General features: G+C 44.0%; 2 protein-coding genes across 2 annotated transcripts in view; both read right to left on the bottom strand.

Annotated features, from left to right (window-relative positions):
* LOC100286477 (myosin IE) overlaps positions 1-7,585 on the bottom strand; it is a gene marked incomplete at its 5' end in the record, with an annotated part of 52,365 nt that extends 44,780 nt beyond the window's left edge. Inside the window, 1 exon segment of the mRNA NM_001146416.1 lies at positions 7,555-7,585.
* The window catches only part of LOC106584371 (A disintegrin and metalloproteinase with thrombospondin motifs 10), a 65,906-nt gene continuing 42,583 nt past the window's right edge, over positions 1,389-24,711 (bottom strand). Inside the window, exons 17-25 of the mRNA XM_014169600.3 lie at positions 15,688-15,811; positions 12,360-12,440; positions 10,369-10,532; positions 10,023-10,149; positions 7,051-7,180; positions 6,525-6,729; positions 5,866-6,042; positions 5,452-5,626; positions 1,389-5,336 (exon numbers count right to left, since the gene is read on the bottom strand). Coding sequence (XP_014025075.1) covers positions 5,227-5,336; positions 5,452-5,626; positions 5,866-6,042; positions 6,525-6,729; positions 7,051-7,180; positions 10,023-10,149; positions 10,369-10,532; positions 12,360-12,440; positions 15,688-15,811 — 1,293 coding nt within the window. The 3' untranslated portion in view covers positions 1,389-5,226. The remainder of the gene's footprint in view (positions 5,337-5,451; positions 5,627-5,865; positions 6,043-6,524; positions 6,730-7,050; positions 7,181-10,022; positions 10,150-10,368; positions 10,533-12,359; positions 12,441-15,687; positions 15,812-24,711) is intronic.

Below are 24,711 nucleotides of genomic sequence, written 5' to 3'. Positions count from 1 at the left end.
TGTGACAGGGGGTGTTTTTCTATGTTTAGTATTTCTGTTTAGGTTCTAGTTTTCTATTTCTATGTTGTTTTTTTTTGGGATAATCTCCAATTAGAGGCAGCCGGTCCTCGTTGTCTCTAATTGGAGATCATACTTAAGTAGGGTTTTTTTCCACCTGGGTTTGTGGGATCTTGTTTTTGCATAGCTTAGTAGCCTGCAGAACGTTACGTTAGTTTTTCCGTTGTTTGTTTGGTTTGTATAGTGTTCTGAGTTAAAATAAAGTATTCATCATGAGCACTCGACACACTGCACCTTGGTCTACTTTCTACGACGAGCGTTACAACATCAGACCTTCCACCTCTCGTCCTTTCTCCCCGGAATAGCTAAAGACTCTGTATAGCTGCATTTAATACTTTTTTTGTTTTTACTTTCATTTTAAAAAGTGTATATCAGTATAATGTATGCATGTATCACTCCAAGGCCTAAAACAAGCAGGTTCTCATGAAAATGAAAGAATGAGGGATTCCTCTGACCTATGATTTCAACACTCATATTCCTCCCAATTTCAACTCGTTTCAAACTTCTGAATTATTAACAAATAATCTACAATACACAATTTTGACTTAGCTTTTTCATTTTAAAAAGCGAGACATTTCATCAAGTTGTGTGTAATGTATATTTATATATATAAAAAAAATGGTGATCTTCATCATTAAATTGTGATCACAGTGAAATCACTGGGCCTGGTTCCTCTGCGTTTCTTCCAAGGTTCCTGCTTTCTAGGGAGTTTTTCGTGGCTAGCTTCTACACCTGCATTGCTTGCTCTTTGGGGTTTTAGGCTGGGTTTCTGTAAAGCATTTTGTGACAACTGCTGATGTAAAAAGGGTTTATAAAATAAATGTCATTGACATATCATGGCCAGTGAGTCCAGTGACTAGATGCTGATTGGTGTCTAGTCACTGGAGTCAGATGTGAGGGAGTTGGTTGATTGCCACATCAGTGGGCCTCTAGGATTACGGCTGGGCTGGCGTTCACCCTTCCTGTTTGCTGGCCATCCCTCCAGAAATATGCCTTCTGCTCCTTGTAGTCCACAGTACCAAGATCAAACTTTTCCCACTTGCTTGTCTTTGTCTCCTCCTTAAGTTAATCACAAATGTTTTCCACATTGGTCAGAAAGTTCTCTCTTTTGTCCTTATGGGTGAACTTTCTTTCTAGATCAACATTTAGTTGTGTCACTTGATCTCTAGTCGGGCACAATTGTTCTGTCACTTCTTGTATGGTCAGCACCATTAAATCAAACAAGCATTTATTAAGAATCTATGAGATACAGAAATAGATGGATAATCACTTAACGTCGGGGTTTATAACAGGCAAATCTGTGGAGAGAGAGTAAAGCACACAATTCCCTATGCATTTATTAACAATGCGGCATATTTATTCACTGTAATATATTCATTTCAAAGGTCTTAGATGGGGAACGGGGGCATGTTTCTATAGTAATTAAAATACAGTACATATCTGTAACAATTAGCATGTGAAAACAACAAACAAACAATATTATCCCTCTTATTTGATAAAATGTTTTGTCTCTGAGGTCACACCATGACCATGGACACAGATGGTTCAAAATTGAAGGCAAAACGTACTTAGCTTACATATTCAGACAGTCAAATAGGACACTTTGTTTCATTAAAACAGTTCTGTTTAGATAGTATAGTAAAGCATCAGGTAGTGTGCTGACAACCAGTTGTATCAGAAATTGTTAACAGATATGGGTCCTATACCCAGTTACTAAAGGTGGGGAAATAAATGTTTAACTTCTCTTCTCACAAACTGATATAGCACAACTGTGACTTTAGCACCAACCTCAAACAAAACCCTTCTGGTAACACTCTACTTGACACCCAGCGTCATATGTCATAACAGCTGACATAACTTGTCATAACCTGTCATAATATGATCATAACACTGTCACCTACATAAGAGTGTCAAAACCCACAAAACCTACCACACAAGGCAAAACATTCCATTACACCATAGCCTATGTGCCAACACTATGTTAATGTTATATATTTTTTGTTGTTGAAATTTACCATATTAAATTGTCATTGTAATTGCGCACACATTGATGCACCTACCCCAATGCTCTGTTGCTGATGACTGGGATGAATGCAGGACCAGATTTCAGGAGCAGGACAAGACACCCTCTTTTTGACTGATGACTGATATAAGGGCATGTACGTAATATACCTATCTGGCATTTATGATTATGATGGTCATAATGCTACTTGACAGTGTCATAAAGTGTATTTTCTTAGCCCTAGTAAAGTGACACATGATGGTCATAATGCTTCATGACAGTGTCATAAAGCGTATTTTCTAAAAGTGATTTAAAATATGATGAAAAAAACATGACTGTAAAGAATTTATTACAACAAAGGATTTAAGAAAAAAACGTTGAAATGAAAGGTAACTTCTTGGCAGAAAATAATAATTTGAATAAACATTGGTTTTGACACTCTTATGTAGGTGTCATAACCAGCCATAAAATAACGCAATATATGTCACAACAGGTGTAAATATACGGGTCATGACAGTGTTATGACCATATTATGACAGGTTATGACATATTATGACATGATTATGACATGTTATGACACTGGGTGTCAAGTAAAGTGTTACCACCATGCTATATTCAACAGAATGACATCCAACAACGACAACAATTAGCTAAGAAATAGCACCATTCAGAAGCACCATCAGGAGAGTAATAGCAACCTAGTTACTCCAATAGAATTCTGTTCCTTCATTGAGAGGTGACATTATTGCAAGGGCTGGTTCTGAGTGTGAGCCCAGTAGATGGATGAATGTGTAAGAAGGCAGTTACTGTACATGTAACATATTAGAGACTGAAGTAAACTGGTTGACCATTAAAGGCATAGTAGGAAGGCCATGCTATCAGAGAGAATGATCACTCAAGGCCAGGGGGCATGGGAGGGTCTCTGTTCCGATGTAATCAGAGGCTGGAGGTGGTTGACTCAGTGATGAACACTGTGTTTCCACTCACTGTATACGTGACTAATACAGAGTACCATGTAGCATTGTTCACATTGATGAGGCTATGGTAGATTTGCCTGTATCTAAACATGTACAGTAAGTACTACAGTATGAGAGAAGTGTTGAGGTTTGCTGCTAGAACTGAACCGATCATTTACCAGCCCTTGCTGGGTCCCGTAAAATGGCAAGACATGTAAACTGTTATGTACATGGACCAGACCGTGGATCGAGAGTGTTAAGTAGAGTCTTCAAGACAAGTCCCAAATAATGAACATACAGTATCCCTATGACTAGTCAGACTTTGTGCAAATCAAACCCTTTTCAAAAAGATTTTGTTCTGAGACAAAGCATTGACAAGATAATTTAGAAGATCAAGTGAGTTGGCAACAGCCACCAGATAACAAACATTACATTGGGTAAGTGATAGTAAATTATCAGGACAGTTTCATTTGTACAGTGTAGATTTAGTGTACACATAGAACAACGTCTGTAAATATACAAGTAAAGGTCTGTATGGACATAGCGGCTCAGGGTAAGACTGAGCCACTTAATAAACAACAGAGAAACGTAACTAAGCTGAACAATGTACTTTGGCCAGTCCTGTGGCCAGCATGGCAATAGTAGTAGCACCAAACCCTTAAAGGATATACACTACATGACCAAAAATATGTGGACACCTGCACGTCGAACATCTCATTCCAAAATCACAGGCATTAATATGGTAATATGGAGTTGGTCCCCCCCCCCCCCTTGCTGCTATAACAGCCTCCACTCTTCTGGGAAGGCTTTCCACTAGATGTTGGAACATTGCTGCGGGGACTTGCTTCCATTCAGCCACAAGAGCATTAGTGAGGTCGGGTACTGATGTTGGGCGATTAGGCCTGACTTGCATTCAGCGTTCCAATTCATCCCAAAGGTGTTCAATGGGGTTAAGGTCAGGGCTCTGTGCAGGCCAGTCAAGTTCTTCCACACCGACCTCGACAAACCATTTATGTATGGACCTTGCTTTGTGCATGGGGTATTGTCATGCTAAAACAGGATAGGGTCTTCCCCAAACTGTTGCCACAAATTTGGAAGCACAGAATTGTCTAGAATGTCACTGTATGCTGTAGCGTTAAGATTTCCCTTCACTGGAACTAAGGGGCCTAGCCCAAACCATGAAAAACAACCCCATACCATTATTCCTCCTCCACCAAACTTTATAGTTGGCACTATGCATTGGGGCAGGTAGCGTTCTCCTGGCATCCGCCAAACCCAGATTTGTCCGTCGGACTGCGATGGTGAAGCGTGATTCATCTCTCCAGAGATGAATGGCGGATAGCTTTACACCCCTCCAGCCGACGCTTGGCATTGCGCATGGGGTTCTTAGGCTTGTGTGCAGTTGCTCGGTTATGGAAACCCATTTCAAGAAGCTCCCAACAAACAGTTATTGCGCTGACGTTGCTTCCAGAGGCAGTTTGGAACTCTATAGTGAGTGTTGCAACCGAGGACAGATGGTTTTACTCGCTATGCGCTTTAGCACTCGGTGGTCCTGTTCTGTGAGCTTGTGTGGCCTACCACTTCACGGTTGAGCCGTTGTTGCTCCTAGACATTTCCACTTCACAATAAAAACACTTACAGTTGACCGGGGTAGCTATTGCAGGGCAGAAATCTGACTAACTGACTTGTTGGAAACGTTGCATCCTATGACGGTGCCACCTTGAAATTCACTGAGCTCTTCAGTAAGGCCATTCTACTGCCAATGTTTGTCTATGGAGATTGCATGGCTGTGTGCTCGATTTTATACACTTGTCAGCAACAGTTGTGGCTGAAATAGCCGAATCCACTAATTTGAAGGGGTGTCCACATACTTTTGTATATATAGTGTACGTAAATAGAAACAGAGAGATATCCCAGCAGCTCATCTGGTCTTCACAGCAATGTCCCCAAAGCTGGTATAAGATAGCGCACTTTCAGAGTGCGGGATAAAAGTACAGTTCTCTCTCTCTTTCTCTCTCACCCTCCCACCGTCTACTTCTCTGTCCACTGATGTCAGCCAGGCTGATCTGCGGTGCGTTGTCTGGGCCGTCCCTCCCCCCTGTGGAATGTGCAGCTCAGTGGGTCTGGTCTGGGCCCGCTAGGGGTGGCTCCTGGTCTGGTCTGGGCCCTCTGGGGATGCCTCCTGGTCTGGCTCTCGGTCTGGTTCAGGGGTCAGTGTCCTTGGCAGGTCTTACAGCACATCTGTCTGAAGTAGGGGCGGCTGCAGAACTTAAACCTGAGCACCAGGGGGCAGTACGCCACTGTGTTCACATCTTTGCACTCTGGAAGGGAAAAATATATAAAATACTTGAGTTAAAATAATGAACAACTTAGATGGATATTTAGCTGGCAGGAGAATACAGTGAGAAGGTATTTAATAGAGAGTTGAACTTTGACCTTCAGGGTCACCCTCGGGGATGTCCATGGGTAGGCTACTGAGGTCACATTTGCTCTTGCACTGTTGCATGGCTGCCGGGCGCTGGAGGTCTTGGCACTCATTTGACGGCTGGCCGGTTTGTGCGAGACACTGCACAGAGCGCTTCTCCTGACCCAGACCACACTTGGCCGAGCACTGACACACAACAGAGAGAGAGAGAGCGAGGTCAACAAACTAGGAGTACATGCAAATAAGCCATAGCAAAGATGGATAATACATCACTTTACAAATCTGAACAGGAACAATTAACATTGTCTAGTATTTTTTCTTCACTTCACTAGATCAAACAAGAGGACCTAGGAGGTATAGTTGAATAAGATCAGTTCAATACATAGCAGAGCCCATGTTAGTCCCAGCAAGCCCCCCAGCCTTACCTCTCCCCAGGGCCCTGTGACCCACATGGGAGGTGGGCAGCGCTGCAGGTTACAGCGCACCCTGGTGGTGGGACGCCCATGCTTGGGACACTGGGACTCTGGCAGTATGTCTCCACTCTCCCCACGTTTACACAGAAGGACACGGTGCCTGAATCCTGGACCACAACTGGGATTACACTGAGAGAGCGTGAGAGAGAGAGAGAGAGAGAGAGAGAGAGAGAGAGAGAGAGAGAGAGAGAGAGAGAGAGAGAGAGAGAGAGACAGAGAGAGAGAGAGAGAGAGAGACAGAGAGAGACAGAGAGAGAGAGAGAGAGAGACAGAGAGAGAGAGAGAAGAGACAGAGAGAGAGAGAGACAGAGAGAGAGAGAGACAGAGAGAGAGAGAGACAGAGAGAGAGAGAGAGACAGAGAGAGAGAGAGAGATATGCGGCAGAGGTTATTCAAGTCTGAGAGCTCCAATCTCGACAGCCTCAGAGCACACCCGAGACCAGTACATAGCCCAACCAGCAGGTGGCATTGATTACACACAGAAATGTTGCATAGGCACAGAAAGTGTTGAGGTAAGCAACTACTCACCTTTCTCTTATAATCTCTAGATTCCACTAGTTAGATTAAATACAAAATAGTAGGGTTAGTTTATGGGGGGTATTTTGGGTATACCTCTGACCAGTCCAGGGCCAGCCACTCTGGGGGGCAGGTGTAGTTGCTGCAAGGTTCAGTGAGGGGTGGTCGTGGGGGGGTACAGGCGCCGTCGTCCTGCACCTTCTCCTCTGTAGGAGAGATCTTCCTCTTACACAACACCTCTCTGGTCCTCAGGCCCCCGTTACAGCTGCGACTGCACTCAGACCAGACCCCAGACCACCAGCTGGGGGAGACAGACACACGGACAGACCTTAGTCCAGCAGGATGTCATACTCTCCCACTACCACACACGTGCATACACACATAGACACACACACACACACATACACATACACAATTAAACTGCGTGTACAGGTTAATTACGTAACCAGGTCAGAATTTTGAAAGTTCTAGCAACAGCCCTAGCAACGGAAGCTAGAAGTCATCGAATCCCATTGTAATGCAGGGTGGCGGGGGGCACTTTTTGGCAGGGGGACACTATTTGGCATGACAGGCCCATTCAGAGGAGCTTCACACAGGCAGTGGGACAGATACATTGACACACCTTGGGGAGCATGGCTCAGAGTTGCAGGCTCGCTTCTTGTCTTTGGGTTTACTCTTCTTGTCACAGAAGTGGTTGTAGACCACGGTGTGATCAGTCTGCTTCTTACACACTACCTGCTGGGTCTGACCACCTGACAGACAGAGGGAGGTTAGAACACTTTTAGAATACAGTCAGAACTACTTTGGTCGTTCATCTGATGCAGTTCACACTGTGCCCTTCACAGTCTATAACTTGTACAAGCCCTCCTCCATTCACTTGTTTTGCTGACATAAGGTCAAGTAAATTTGCTTTTAAGCAAAGTAAATGAGTTCTTATCAGGCTAGTTGCTTTGGATCATTAACCCGCGACAGAAAGAAAGCAAAGTTGGCCTCAGACCCGCACGAACCCCTGCAGTTCCACCAACCCCACAGTACCTCTGTTCATGAACATTCCATTCCCATGTTTCCCCAGGGTCAGTGTTACGTTAGGAAAACTCTCAAGCCACCATGTACCAGTGTGTGTGTGTGTAATGTGTATGTATGAGAGAGGGAATATGAGAAAGCCTATGAGAAAGTGAGGGGTATGCACTGTGCATGTATTAGTATTAGTATTTGTATTTATTATGGATCCCCAGCAGCAAAATTAAGGCAGTTTATACCATTTTAAAACAATACACAGATTTCAGAACACACTGTGTGCCCTCAGGCCCCTACTCCACCACTACCACATATCTACAGTACAAAATCTATGTGTACGTGTGTGTATAGTGCGTATGTTATCGTGTGTGTGTGTATGCATGTGTCTGTGCCTATGTTTGTGTTGCTTCACAGTCCCCGCTGTTCCATAAGGTGTATTTGTATCTGTTTTTTTAAATCTAATTTTACATCAGTTACTTGATGTGGAATAGAGTTCCATGTAGTTTGTGCCTGAGTGAGCCACTTGGTTTACTAGAGAGGTCAATGTACTGTCTATATAGAGTAACCAGTCCTGCACAGCAGCTAAATGGATCATTAGTCAAATAATAATAATAATAATAATAATATGCTTATATTTGTCCTGTTACACACTTGTACAAGCGTAAAGGAAATGTGTTTCTTGCTTAACCTAATTCCCCCTGAGAATCCCGCAGGGAGTGAGTCACTGCCAGGGTCACCATTGTCCAGCGCCCCTGGAGCAATTGGGGTTAACCCTTTACACTCGTACCCGCATATGGGTTATAAATGGCAGATTTCGTCACTGATAAACGCCTAAATTGAACAGCATTGGCTGTACAGTAACATGCTATACACGACATCAGAGCTCTGGCTCTCTGCTTCACAGCTCTGTATGGGTTTGACTGACAGCCGTTCTGAACTTGAGCGCCGCACACGACATGAAGTTGCCTAATCCCTCCCCCTAATTCGGCAACTTTTGCAAATGTTTTGTTGTCTGAGTCAGGGGGAAATGCTGTAAATTAAGAGGATTCTATGTATTTTGAAAGATGAGATGTTGAGGATTATAATAAATACTGCTTCGATATCATACAAGCAAGCTCATGGGATCTCATGAAGTGTTTGATTCGATTTTGTGGCAGAACACCCTCGAGTCCAAATGTGCACTTCATATTTCCATATGATAAAACTCATGTCATATAGTGTTGTTCTGAACAGAATGAGCCTATGTTTGTCTATTGTGAAGAGAATTTGCCACGGTGACAGATTTGCTGCTGAACACGCACCTGAATACACATGACTCCATTCTATGCACACCACAATTACGATCTGTTTCTCTGAATTGCCCTGTGAAAGCCTAACACTGTAAGATCATATTTTATAACTTAGCTTGTCATGTTGGCAATAGAACAAGCTTTCAAATTATGCCCACAGTAGGCCTGTGGCAGTCATAAAATTGTCAGTCGGTGAAGCAAATAACTGCCGGTCTCACGGTAATTGACCGTTAATTAACGTAAACACATTTAGCATATCTTGGCTTCCACCTATAGCCTATAATCACTGATGCAGACATTTGGAACATCTACATTTTATATGTGTGAAATTTGTTTTGATTTAGAATGGACTATTATCATGCACCTGTCTGAAAACAGGGGCAGGGGGGAAAAAAACATGTCATCTATGCACTTAAATAGCGAATGGAGGACGCTTTTCCTGTGGTTCATTTTCATGCCAGCCAGATAGGCTACTCCTGTTGTAAAGAGAAGCAATGTGCTTAATATTAGGAAAGTTGAGAAATTAAACATAGTAGGCTTAGCCTATAGAAAGCTGATGGGATCCTCCTCTTTTTAACAGAGGCCATCACTCTGTTTTCTCACGTAATTGCATAGCCTATAGAAATGTTGCACAACATTAGCTCATGGGCTCTCATGAAGTGTTTGATTAGATTTTCAATTATATTTGCATTGATGTCAGAGTGATTAGAGGGACAATAGAGTGCTGGGTACCAGGCAGTTAGCAAGTTTGGTAGGTTACTAATGACCATCAGCAGCAACAGGTTAGGAGAAGCCTAATTACCGTGACTAAACGGTCACGTGGAATTTGACTGCCATCATGACTCGTGACCGCAGGTGTGGCGGTAATACGGTCACCGTAACATCCCTATGCCCACCTAACCCAGACTGAGATTTATAAGGGCACAGCAACAGACTTGTAATTTTATTTTTCACCTGGTCAGCCCCGAGATTTGAACCAGTGACGTTTTGGTTACTGGCCAAACACTCTAACCTCGAGGCTACCTGCAGCTCAAGAATATCAAATTAATATTGGCTAAGAGATTTATCTGCATGAATATGGCTTTGTGTGTATTTCTCAACTCTCAAAATCAAATTAAATCAAAGTTTAATGGTCAAGTACACAGTTTAGCAGATGCCATAGTGGTTGCAGTGAAATGCTTATGTTACTAGCTCCTAATAATGCAGTAAAATCAGCAATCAATCAATGAGTAGGGATAAAGCCAATGTATAGTACAGTAAAGAGTATTAGAGCCAGGAGTGGTTGTACCCCCAGCGCAGAGTGCAGAGCAGCGGGACCAGGATGTGTAGTGCCAGGCATATCCACTCAAAAGGTTTCTGCTGACTGGGGGGTTGAAGCGGTAGTGGATCCCTGGGTTCTCTTCCCTCACCAGTACCTACACACGCACGCACGCACGCACGCACGCACGCACGCACGCACGCACGCACGCACGCACACACGCACGCACGCACACACACACACACACACACACACACACACACACACACACACACACACACACACACACACACACACACACGCACACACATGTTGTTACATAGAATGATTAGTGTAACACACAAACACATAGTAACACACACAGCTAGGCCGTTACCATGACGATGATGGTCATGTTGGTGGGCCCCAGGGCCTCCAGGGTCTCAGGTTGGTCAGTGGGCCGTTGGTAGTGGAAGGTGGTCCCTGCGATGTCAAACCTACGAGGGGTGTCGATGGTCAGCTTCCCATTGATGAAGAACTGTTCCCCTTTACTCTTCAGCACTGGAGCAGAGAAGAAACGAGAGCGTGTATAGGTCCACATGGAGAAGTGACATTTTCAATTAAAATCACGGAAGCGGGGAATGGAAGCAATTCTTCCCCATTGAAAGCAGTTCAGCCAAGCCTGATCTCAAGCAATAACGGCACACATAATTTAATAAAACAATGTTTATGGCTCCCGTCCAAATGTTGTGAATGATATATAATCATGTCATAGTCACCAGTCAACTCCATTACAATCAAAAGTTACTTCAACTTAAACCAGTGAATGCTAGCAATGGCTAGCTATTCTACCAGTCTGCCTTTATGAGTGTTAGCATGCTAATAGCACACCCTGCACACACATATTTATATATTTATGGGGTATGCACTAGGTTGATAACGATATTTCCAAATTACACTACATTACCAAAAGTATGTGGACACCTGCTAGTCGAACATATCATTCCAAAATCATGGGCATTAATATGGAGTTGGTCCCCCCTTTGCTGCTATAACAGCCTCCACTCTTCTGGGAAGGCTTTCCACTAGATGTTGCAACATTGCTGCGGGGACTTGCTTCCATTCAGCCACAAGAGCATTAGTGAGGTCGGGCACTGATGTTGAGCGATTAGGCCTGGCTCGCAGTTGGCGTTCCAATTCATTCCAAAGTGTTCAATGGGATTGAGATCAGGGCTCTGTGCAGGCCAGTCAAGTTCTTCCACACCGATCTCAACAAACCATTTCTGTATGGACCTCACTTTGTCATGCTGAAACAGGAAAAGGCCTTCCCCAAATTGTTGCTTTAAAGTTGCAAGCACAGAATTGTCTAGAATGTCATTGTATGCTGTGGAGTTAATATTTCCCTTCACTGGAACTAAGGGGCCTAGCCCGAACCATGAAAAACAGCCACAGGTCATTCTTCCTCCTCCACCAAACTTTACAGTTGGAATGCATTCGGGTAGGTAGCGTTTTCCTGGCATCCGCCAAATTCAGATTTGTCCGTCGGACTGCAAGATGGTGAAGCGTGATTCATCACTCCAGATTTCAATGGCGGCTAGCTTTACACCACTCCAGCTGATGCTTGGCATTGCGCATGGTGATCTTAGGCTTGTGTGCAGTTGCTCGGTTATGGAAACCCATTTCATGAAGCTCCCGATAAACAGTTATTGTGCAGACATTGCTTCCAGAGGCAGTTTGGAACTCTGTAGTGAGTGTTGCAACTGAGGACAGATGATTTCTACGCGCTACGCACTTCAGCACTTGGCGGTCCCATTCTGTGAGCTTGTGTGGCCTACCACTTTGTGGCTGAGCCGTTGTTGCTCCTAGACATTTCTACTTCACAATAACAGCACTTACAACTCACCTGGGCAGCTCTAGCAGGGCAGACATTTGATGAACTGATTGTTGGAAAGGTGGCATCCTATGACGGTGCCATTTTTAAAGCCACTGAGCCCTTCAGTGAGGCCATTCTACTGCCAATGTTTGTCTATGGAGATTGCATGGCAGTGTGCTTGATTTTATACACCTCTCAGCAACGGGTGTGGCTGAAATAGCCGAATCCACTAATTTGAAGGGGTGTCCACATACACTATATATACAAAAGTATGTTGCATCATACATTTCATACAATATTCCCAGCTAATGAGAAAACAGTCATGGTATTTAATCTAAGAGACTGAACAATTTGTGCAGGTAGGTATTAGTCAATTATAATAACAGCATTGATGATGTGACGATGCACTTACATTTTAATTCCAGTTTTGAGAGTCTGAATGCACACTAGAGAATACAACATGAGTCATAACAGTATAACACATTGCGTGACACAGAAGAGACATGAACTCTCACCTAGGAAGTTGAGGGAGACGTTGAGCTCCTGGATATGAATGAACACTGATCCTTTGGGGATTCTGACCACCTCTTCATAACCTAGGATGGGATCACACACACACACACCCACACACACACACAAAGAAAGAAGAGAAAGGCAAGAGGTGGAGGTTTTATTCACTGACATACTGGAGGGAGAATGATGTATAAGTAGTGTTTTACTCTGTGGGACTTCAATGGAATAAGCAGAGCCTTTCGGATTCCAACCAAATTCCTGGGCAACGTTCAGCTCCTCTGCTAGAGTACAGTAACCATGTTTGAAGCCAGGCTGTGCTGTCCAGCCAGTCACCACAGCTCTGTAAATAACTTCAGCCTTGCATAAAAAAACAGAATAAATAATTTAATAATCCATTCCAATGGTGCGACCGCTGAGGAAAGGAGAGGCTTGGCTTTTGACCCCTCTCTGGAGTAGCAGTCGGTGCTGTGAGTAATTTCAGTAACCCAGCTCTGTACTTGCGGTTCCTGGCGGCCGGAGAGGGAGAGGTTTTTCTGTTAACAATCAGGGGCCTGTGCGGTAAACAGAGAGCCAAAGAGCAATAAACCCCCAGCCCTTAACCCCTGAGTAACCCTCCACCACTGCCAGAGTTACAGACTGCACAGACTGCGAGAGAGAGATAGAGAGAGAGAGAGATATGGGGGGTTTGAGAGATGAAGAGCGGGTAGACTAGACAGATGAAGAGAGGAGAAAGAGAAAACCTAGAAAGATAGATGAGAGAGAGCAGCTGACAGAGAGATGGAGGAGGTGATAACTCAGGTGAGAATGCAGACGCCAGATGGGAGTAGTAAGATTGCAGAGGCACAGGAGAATATGGCACCATCATCACTCTTAGGTGTAAATCACTAGATAGAACAACCTGCCCAGAACACCAGCCCAGAACAACCTCCCCAGAACACCAGCCCAGAACACCTGCCCAGAACACCAGCCCAGAACAACCTCCCCAGAACACCAGCCCAGAACACCTGCCCAGAACACCAGCCCAGAACAACCTCCCCAGAACACCTGCCCAGAACACCAGCCCAGAACAACCTCTCCGGAACACCAGCCCAGAACACCAGCCCAGAACACCTGCCCAGAACACCAGCCCAGAACAACCTCCCCAGAACACCAGCCCAGAACAACCTCCCCAGAACACCAGCCCAGAACAACCTCCCCAGAACACCTGCCCAGAACACCAGCCCAGAACAACCTCCCCAGAACACCAGCCCAGAACAACCTCCCCAGAACACCAGCCCAGAACAACCTCCCCAGAACACCAGCCCAGAACAACCTCCCCAGAACACCTGCCCAGAACACCATCCCAGAACAACCTCCCCAGAACACCAGCCCAGAACACCTGCCCAGAACACCTGCCCAGAACACCAGCCCAGAACACCAGCCCAGAACACCAGCTCTACTGCTTGGTTAGTGCCTGACAACTAACCCTATTTAAAACCTCATGGGAGTGAGGATTGGTCTGAGCCTCAGAGACATAAAAAAACCTGTAGACATGACTGAGCGCTCTGTGGCTCGTAAATCAGCCCAGACCCAGAATAGACCTGTCAGGCGGTTGGGCAGGCTGTAGGCCCAGGCTGAGATGGCCATTGTGGTCCCAGCCACTGAGCCGCGGCCACCTCAGGAGGGTGTGTCCACTCTGAGGGTGCCAGAGGGGGGAGGTAGATGGGTGGAGGGAGGCGAGCTGCTGCTGTCGTGGAGGGAGAGGACCTAGAATAGACCTGTCTGGCTCCACAGTCGCAGGGCTACCACAACCCACACTGGCTGAACTTCACCTAAAACTGTCTGCCACGTGCCCACCTGCCCCCCCCCCCCCCGAACTGGTGCAGGAAAAACCCACTCACCCCTCCCTCCCCCAGCCTTCCCCCCCAACGGAAAAGAGAGTTCATGGTCTCTTTATTATAAGAGCATATTTAGCTCCTGAGTGGCGCAGCGGTCTAAGGCTCTGCATCTCAGTGCAAGAGGCGTCACTACAGACCCTGGTTCGATCCCGGGCTGTATCACAACTGTCTGTGATCGGGAGTCCCATAGGGTGGTGCACAATTGGCTCAGCGTCGTCCGGGTTAAGGTAGGGTTGGCCGGGGTAGGCCGTCATTGTAAAATAAGGTTTATGCAGTATCATGTATGACCCACGGCTCTATAATTGGACAGAGGACCACAAGCCTTCCAACCGTCACTATGATGGAACTGAGACCTCGGGAGAGTCTCCTGATCAGAACTGAGCAGCTATAGGCTGAGCCTGCCTCAAACCCTCGACAACTGCTTGGTTTTCTAAGAGACTCTGATGGTTAATTCTGTGTCATCTGTGGGCCTGGCTGGGCTGTATCAGTTTTCCCCTGACATGCTTCCACAGAATTCATCACGAACCATTAATCACAGCCAAAGTGTTTAGACTGGAATAGGTACCGGAATAAAAGGTAATTCTGCACCTACAGGAGGGAGGGAGGGAGGGGTTTGGCAGGGCAAGGCACGTGTACTGTAGATATTCACCGGTAACTCTTTATAATTAACTGTTAGATTAAGTAGCTCATGCAACTAGAGAGCTCGCATGTGAACAGATAATTATACATTACCTTCAGAATGTCTGAGGACTCCTAACTCACATTGCAAGGCAGTAGTCCAACACATATTTAGCTTGTGTCAGAATCCAAATGCACAAATGCATGCACGCGTTGTTAGAGTTTCCATAAAACAATTAGGTTGCATAATCTCTCTTGTGGATGCCTCAGACGTAACTACATCTCCTTCTCAGAACGTTGCTGGAGCTCCTTGGTCCAAAACACAGGCCCTTTCTTCTTTGACGTTTTATTTGTGTTTTTCATTTCTATTCCCCGGTCTAATTGAGGTACAGTATGTGCTATTGGCCTGTTCTAGAAGTGGTGTTGGAAGGAGTGGAGAGTGCAAGGAGAGAGAAACGCAGCAATCAGGGTCTTTTAAAAAGAGAGACGTGTCCTGCTACCAAGGCTTAGAACAGAACAGTCCCCTCAGTGTCTGTCTGTCCATGCCTGCCCTGCCTGAGAGAGGGGCCCACCACCACCACCCCCCAGCCCTGGGCTCTCTGAACCCCCCACTCCTCAGCCCATAACCCCCTTACTCAGAGAGTTATTGATACCTCCTGCCGCTGCACTACCACTACTGTAACTTTGCCCACATACTGTACTGTATGCTGGGGTTTATCGTGTAACTCTTACTGTAGAGACCACCATAGTGCAGTAAGCTTCAAAGAACAGGATTAAGATTTCTTCCTAGCAGTATTGTGGTGAAGGGACTCCCGCTCTGTGTATCACACCGTACCTCCTTCAGGCAGGGAGTCATTGAAGAGGCCCTCGATGGCCTCACAGCTGCTCCCGTCACCCCCGCAAATCCGGCAGCGGTCCTCGCGCACGTCCGAGCTCAGGATCCGGTCACAGCCCACGTGCTGCAGGGAGACAGACAGGGGACACAGGTCAGAGGGAGCAGGCAGAAGGAAAACAGAGGGATACAGACACAGCCACTAGTCTCTATTGAAAGAATAGCACACGGCACATAGTACTTTCAGCAGCAGAAGTGAGGCTGATTGCAATGTTTCCCAGGTGCCTAACTAAAACACTGACACCACAGGATGCCAGGAAATGTTCCTAAAACCCAACCTGTACTACCAACAGTCGGTTCAAGCCAACATAAACACAAATGTAGGTCTAAATTGACTCCTGCGCTGTACAGTAACTCTAACATGTGAATGGATGGATAGAGCAACCCTGGGGCACTTCAAACCCTTTTGACCCAGGCAGGTCTTAGTTCCATTAACTACCAATGTGGAAGCCATTTCCCCTTAGTAACGGGAGGACAGACACTTGTTCCAGGCCGGGCCCCAGCCCTTCAGACTGCTAGACTCTGGGACACGTCCCCTGGTGAGCCTGGGACAGGCCAGGCAGCCTGCTTCAGCCTGCCCATGTTAGGAACATGTGTTCTTTGAGCGACCACTAAACGCCATGTGTTTCCAAGACCACATCTCTCTCTCGCTGTTCCCTCTCTGTCTCTCTTGCCTCAAATCAAACTCTCTGGATCCTGCAAACAATTCTTACATTTGTATCCTCACAGTTTTCGTCTTTTTATATTCTCTATAAATATAAGAGGAAGATGGGGGGGAAAGAAATGGGGAGATATATAATAAACTGTGAGAAATAATGAAAGAGAGTATGATACATCATAACTTTACCCCTATTTACATGTACAAATGACCTCGACTAACCTGTACCCCCACACATTGACTCGGTACAGGTACCCCCTGTATATAGCCTTTTTATTGTTATTTTATTGTGTTACTTTTTATTTTATTTTGTACTTTAGTTTATTAAGTAAATATTTTGTTAACTCTTATTTCTTGAACTGCATTGTTGGTTAAGGGCTTGTAAGTAAGCATTTCACGGTAAGGTCTACACTTGTTGTATTTGGCACATGTGACAAATAACATTTGATTTGATTTGATAGGGAAAGAAACAGAGAGAGTAAGAAACAGAGCCAGAGAGAGAGATGAGAAGTGAGAATGCCAGAATAGGAGAGACCCAGAGAGAAACAGAGAGAGTAAGAAACACACACACACAGAGAGAGAGAGAGAGAGATGAGAAGTGAGAATGCCAGAATAGGAGAGACCCAGAGAGAAACAGAGAGAGTAAGAAACACACACACACAGAGAGAGAGAGAGAGATGAGAAGTGAGAATGCCAGAATAGGAGAGACCCAGAGAGAAACAGAGAGAGTAAGAAACACACACACACAGAGAGAGAGAGAGAGAGATGAGAAGTGAGAATGCCAGAATAGGAGAGACCCAGAGAGAAACAGAGAGAGTAAGAAACACACACACACAGAGAGAGAGAGAGAGATGAGAAGTGAGAATGCCAGAATAGGAGAGACCCAGAGAGAAACAGAGAGAGTAAGAAACACACACACACAGAGAGAGAGAGAGAGATGAGAAGTGAGAATGCCAGAATAGGAGAGACCCAGAGAGAAACAGAGAGAGTAAGAAACACACACACACAGAGAGAGAGAGAGAGATGAGAAGTGAGAATGCCAGAATAGGAGAGACCCAGAGAGAAACAGAGAGAGTAAGAAACACACACACACAGAGAGAGAGAGAGAGAGATGAGAAGTGAGAATGCCAGAATAGGAGAGACCCAGAGAGAAACAGAGAGAGTAAGAAACACACACACACACACAGAGAGAGAGAGAGATGAGAAGTGAGAATGCCAGAATAGGAGAGACCCAGAGAGAATAAGAAACACACACACACAGAGAGAGAGAGAGATGAGAAGTGAGAATGCCAGAATAGGAGAGACCCAGAGAGAATAAGAAACACACACACACAGAGAGAGAGAGAGAGAGATGAGAAGTGAGAATGCCAGAATAGGAGAGACCCAGAGAGAAACAGAGAGAGTAAGAAACACACACACACAGAGAGAGAGAGATGAGAAGTGAGAATGCCAGAATAGGAGAGACCCAGAGAGAAACAGAGAGAGTAAGAAACACACACACACAGAGAGAGAGAGAGAGAGAGAGAGAGAGAGAGAGAGAGAGAGAGAGAGAGAGAGAGAGAGAGAAAGCAACAGAGGGAGAGATAGAGGGAGAGTGGCCAGCGGCTGCTGTGAATGTGTGTAACAGCCAGCAGTGCAGACAGCTGAGCTGGTGGGTCAATGAGTTCCTGCTGCACACAGAACAGAACAGAGCAGAACAGAGGAGAGGAGAGCAGGAGAGGAGAAGAGAGAACAGAGCTGAGTTGTTGATAAACAGGCTTCTCTCTGAGTCTGGACGAGCCCAGAGACTCCACTCCCAACCCCTCCATGTGCCCAGGCCCTGAGACTGCTCCAAACAAAGCACAAGAGAGCAGAGTGATGGACGTTCAACTGCCTAATGAAATCCAGCTCTGCTCCACATAGCTGCAGGAAGCCACAAAACAACAATTCAGATGTTTTGTGGTTTGGTGTCATTCACTGCAGCGAGTGTATCTTGTTTTTTCCTCCTCCCCTCCAGGCCCAAAGCCACTCCGCTTCTTGACAGGCTCTGAAGCCATCCAAAAACAACAGGACGGGGGAATAATTGGCATTGTTTGTGTGAGCAGTGAGCACCACCATCTGAAAGGGAATACTACTTCAGGGGAAAATCCATTTGAATTCAATCACTTTTTGACAGAATCCCTTTTGATTTAAACAAAAACTTTCCATACATGTTTGCCCATGGAAGAAGTGGTCAGAAAGTGACTTTTTGGGCCTGAATGCCAAAACATTCAGGAGATAAAGATGCTCAAAGTTCATCCATTTTGCATATCCCATCATACCATGAGACATCTATGTCTTCATCACTGGAAAAGATAATCGGCTGAGTTTGATATAATTTAAAAGCTTACAGTGTTGTCAAACTATTTTATTATTTCTTATTTATTTTGTGTAGTATTTAAACCTTTAACGTCAATTACTTAAAGTGATGTTAAACACCGATTGTTTAAAATTGTTGGAGCTTAAACCCTATTTCCCATCATCTGAGTGTCACGCCCTGGCCATAGATAGGTTTTTTTATTCTCTATTTTGGGTAGGCCAGGTGTGACTAGGGTGGGCATTCTATGTTCCTTTGTCTATGTTCTTTATTTTCTATGTTTTGGCTGGGTATGGTTCTCAATCAGGGACAGCTGTCTATCGTTGTCTCTGATTGGGAACCATACTTATGTAGCCCTTTTCCCTCCTTGTGTTGTGGGAAGTTGACTTTGTTTATGGCACATAGCCTTTAGCTTCACGGTTTGTTGGGTAGTGTTTATTGTTTTGTTCGGCATCTTTTCTAATAAAAATAATATGTACGCTCACTACGCTGTACATTGGTCCTCTCCTTTCAACCGACGTGACACTGAGTTTTTGTGTTGTGCCGGTTGAGACACAACATGCTCTTGAATACAGGTCGGGTGTCATTTCAATAATATAAATATAATTAATAGAATGGACCTATCCCTTTAGACCACTGCAATTTAGTTGGTATACCATTGGAATATGAATTGAACTTTTAACTTCTAATTACTACCACAAAGATGACTGCTGATCCACCTACCATCGAATGTTAACTGAAATGGTCATGTCTATTCTATTGTCTATATTTCTATGATTTCAATAGGTTTCCTATGGAAGATTGACAGTATAACTTAAAACAACAGATACTCCCATTCAAGTCAAGATTCTCTGTGTGGAACTCCAACCATCTTTGTGGTACCATTTGAACATTGAAATGTCAATTTGATTCCGTTTTAGTACATTTATTTACTGTACCCTGCTCGCACAACCCATGTGGAATTCCTAGTCTCTGGCAGCATTTGGAACTGCTGATCTGCGGTCAAGAACAGAGTTCATCTCAGCCTATGCTGCCCTTCAGTCCCTAGACTTTTTGGCCCTGATGGAGACATGTGGACATCAGGACATGTGTTGGTAGTATCCAACTCGCTAATGGCCTGGTACTCAGGGCTCTATTGTCCCTCCATCAGGTCCTAATGGCCTGGTACTCAGGGCTCTATTGTCCCTCCATCAGGTCCTAATGGTCTGGTACTCAGGGCTCTGTCTCTCCATCAGGTCCTAATGGCCTGGTACTCAGGGCTCTATTGTCCCTCCATCAGGTCCTAATGGCCTGGTACTCAGGGCTCTATTGTCCCTCCATCAGGTCCTAATGGCCTGGTACTCAGGGCTCTATTGTCCATCCATCAGGTCCTAATGACCTGGTACTCAGGGCTCTATTGTCTCTCCATCAGGCCCTAATGGCCTGGTACTCAGGGCTCTATTTTCCCTCCATCAGGTCCTAATGGCCTGGTACTCAGGGCTCTATTGTCCCTCCATCAGGTGCTAATGGCCTGGTACTCAGGGCTCTATTGTCCCTCCATCAGGTCCTAATGGCCTGGTACTCAGGGCTCTATTGTCCCTCCATCAGGTGCTAATGGCCTGGTACTCAGGGCTCTATTGTCCCTCCATCAGGTCCTAATGGCCTGGTACTCAGGGCTCTATTGTCCTTCTAACCACTCTGACATCAATGCAATAAAAAAATCACATCAAACACTTATCATCAAAACAGTATTGTGGTTTCAAAACTCACCTCACTGAGTTCAACAACAGGTTGAAACTGAGTGGAAAACATGGTCATTGTGGATGTTGTTTCAAAGCCTAACACAATGAAATGGCCAGCGCTTTGTAAGGTGATGATTCATTCAAAACACAATACACACATTAGAGATTATACATATGCAAAGGTATATATGAGCCCAAGTCTGGAAAAAAAACGTAATTAAGATAATGATTGTGGAGTTCATTATACAATACATAGCCTACCGCATATTACACCCCACACAAAAACATAAAAAAAATGATTTAAGATGTCTTAAACTCTAATAATTGCCTTTGAGTGTGGACTGTATTATTATGCATACTGGATGGAAAGGTTACCTTCTACTATACTCCAAAGTTTCTATCAATGAGTCTGGGAGAGAACGTATAGGCCTAGGCCATGCTGTTGGTTCATTAATTGTGCAGGTCGGCTTACAGAGTTAGCCTACAATAGTGAATTAGTATTTGATTTTGAATATCCTAGTAATATGACATTTGTAATAATGTCCTAATTAATAGGGTGACACATAGGGCTACCTTCAGCTGCAGAATATCTCACCGCCGTGCGTTTCCATCTCCTCCCCTTTCTCCTTCATTACTTTCTCAAGCACACAGAGACAGGAGCTGTCAACAGTTTAATGAAATATGTTTCGTTGTGAAAACATGTTACTTTCAATGTTCCCTAACAGATTTCACTTGGTTTCCCAAATAAGCACTTGGTAGCTGCAGGAACAGGGAGCCCATGGCATACAGGCAGTGGTGTAAAGTATTTAAGTAAAAATACTTGAAAGTACTACTTAAGTCATTTTTTTGGGGTATCTGTACTTTACTTTCCTATTAATATTTTTGACAACTTTTACTTCACTACATTCCTGGAGAAAATTATGTACTTTTTACTCCATACATTTTCCCTGACACCTAAAAGTACTCGTTACATTTTGAATGCTTAGCAGGACAGGAAAATGGTCTAATTCACACACTTATCAAGAGAACATCCCTGGTCATCTGTACCACCTCTGATCTGGCAGATTCACTAAACACATGCATCATTTGTAAATGATGTCTGAGTTGGAGCGTGCCCCTGGCTATCCGTGAATAAATAAAAAACAATAAAATGGAGCCATCTGGTTTGCTTAATATAAGGAATTGGAAATGATTTATACATTTACTTTTGATACGTAAGTATATTTAAAACCAAATACCCTTAGACTATTTTAATGGGTGACTTTCACTTTAGTAATTTTCTATTAAGGTATCTTTACTTTTACTCAAGTATGACAATTGGGTACTTTTTTCACCACTGCATACAGGGCGGATTATCACCTGTCATGCAGTGAGAGGCTGGCTGCATGCTCCTCAAACTGTGGTTGATGCACTGAGTTAAATAACCGGACTGGAGTAGCCTACCTGAACTAACAGGCAGATGACTTGTCTTTTTCTCTCCTACCCCTGTTCCTGCCCATTTGATATTGGGCCATTCTAAATCCAAACTAATTTAACATATTAGTAAAGACAATATTACATTGAGAATAGTCTGATGGGTGATAATATGGTCACTTGATTAGAGAACAGTCTGTGCAGCCTGAGGCAAGGAACACAGAGCAAGCTTTTTTGCGATTTTCTGAAATCATCAATAGCCTTTAGTCGCATCATGCAGTCCATATACAGTATGTTTTGATTTTCTAAGTCATTCTAAGGTTTGTATCATTAACAACTAAAGTTGCCAAATAACTCTAAATCTAGCGTAGCCTGTAGGACCTGTTTCAAATCATCACTTTGATGCTCACCATTCAACCTTCACATGCGCACTCGCTCCGGAATGGGAAAAATATCCTTTCTATTTTATTCAGCTAGGTTCAATTATATTCTCATTACTATAAAATCATTTAATATAAAATAATGACACAGGACTTATAAGCATATCTTGTCAGCTAAATGAACAAGCCTACAGCCTATATCATGGAGCATAGCCAGATTACATACAGTATCTAGTCAGCTAAATGAACAAACCTACAGCCTATATCATGGAGCATAGCCAGATTACATACAGTATCTAGTCAGCTAAATGAACAAGCCTACAGCCTATATCATGGAGCATAGCCAGATTACATACAGTGGGGCAAAAAAGTATTTAGTCAGCCACCAATTGTGCAAGTTCTCCCACTTAAAAAGATGAGAGAGGCCTGTAATTTTCATCATAGGTACACGTCAACTATGACAGACAAAATGAGAAAAAAAATCCAGAAAATCACATTGTAGGATTTTTTATGAATTTATTTGCAAATTATGGTGGAAAATAAGTATTTCGTCAATAACAAAAGTTTATCTCAATACTTTGTTATATACCCTTTGTTGGCAATGACACAGGTCAAACGTTTTCTGTAAGTCTTCACAAGGTTTTCACACACTGTTGCTGGTATTTTGGCCCATACCTCCATGCAGATCTCCACTAGAGCAGTGATGTTTTGGGGCTGTCGCTGGGCAACACGGACTTTCAACTCCCTCCAAAGATTTTCTATGGGATTGAGATCTGGAGACTGGCTAGGCCACTCCAGGACCTTGAAATGCTTCTTACGAAGCCACTCCTTCGTTGCCCGGGTGGTGTGTTTGGGATCATTGTCATGCTGAAAGACCCAGCCACGTTTCATCTTTAATGCCCTTGCTGATAGAAGGAGGTTTTCACTCAAAATCTCACGATACATGGCCCCATTCATTCTTTCCTTTACACGGATCAGTCGTCCTGGTCCCTTTGCAGAAAAACAGCCCCAAAGCATGATGTTTCCACCCCCATGCTTCACAGTAAATATGGTGTTCTTTGGATGCAACTCAGCATTCTTTATTCTCCAAACACGACGAGTTGAGTTTTTACCAAAAAGTTATATTTTGGTTTCATCTGACCATATGACATTCTCCCAATCCTCTTCTGGATCATCCAAATGCTCTCTAGCAAACTTCAGACGGGCCTGGACATGTACTGGCTTAACTTGTTATGGATAGGGGGCAGTATTTTCACGGCCGGATAAAAAACGTACCCGATTTAATCTGATTATTACTCCTGCCCAGAAACTAGAATATGCATATAATTATTAGCTTTGGATAGAAAACACTCCAAAGTTTCTAAAACTGTTTGAATGGTGTCTGTGAGTATAACAGAACTCATTTGGCAGGCCAAAACCTGAGAAGATTCCAAACAGGAAGCGCCCTCTCTGACTATTTCTTGGCCTTCTTGATCATCTCTATCCAAAACAGGGGATCTCTGCTGTAACGTGACATTTTCTAACGCTCCCATAGGCTCTCAGAAGGCGCCAGAACGTTGAATGATGACTTTGCAGGCCATGGCTGAAAAACAGTAGCGCATTTGGATAGTGGTCGATCTGAGAACAATGAGACTGGGGCGCGCATGCACGAGAAGACTCCATGTTTTTATTTTCAGTCTTTGAACAAAAACAGGGTTTCCCGGTCAGAATATTATCGCTTTTTTACGAGAAAAATCGCATAAAAGTTGATTTTAAACAACGTTTGACATGCTTCGAAGTACGGTAATGGAATATTTAGATTTTTTTTGTCACGAAACGCGCCGGGCGCGTCACCCTTCTTTACCCTTCGGATAGTGTCTTGAACGCACAACAAAATGCCGCTATTTGGATATAACTATGGATTATTTGGAACCAAACCAACATTTGTTATTGAAGTAGAAGTCCTGGGAGTGCATTCTGATGAAGAACAGCAAAGGTAATCCAATTTTTCTTATAGTAAATCTGAGTTTGGTGAGTACGAAACTTGGTGGGTGTCAAAATAGCTAGCCATGATGGCCGGGCTATCTACTCAGAATATTGCAAAATGTGCTTTCACCGAAAAGCTATTTTAAAATCGGACACCGCGATTGCATAAAGGAGTTCTGTATCTGTAATTCTTAAAATAATTGTTATGTTTTTTGTGAACGTTTATCGTGAGTAATTTAGTAAATTCACCGGAAGTGTTCGGTGGGAATGCTAGTTCTGAACGTCACATGCTAATGTAAAAAGCTGGTTTTTGATATAAATATGAACTTGATTGAACAAAACATGCATGTATTGTATAACATAATGTCCTAGGAGTGTCATCTGATGAAGATCATCAAAGGTTAGTGTTGCATTTAGCTGTTTTGCTGCATTTAGCTGTTTTGTTTTTTGTGACATTATATGCTAGCTTGAAAAATGGGTGTCTGATTATTTCTG

This window comes from Salmo salar, chromosome 23 (assembly GCF_965601325.2).
Source record: "Salmo salar chromosome 23, fSalSal1, whole genome shotgun sequence".
Lineage (NCBI taxonomy): Eukaryota > Metazoa > Chordata > Actinopteri > Salmoniformes > Salmonidae > Salmo > Salmo salar.
This window is presented reverse-complemented; position numbering and strand designations above follow the sequence as displayed.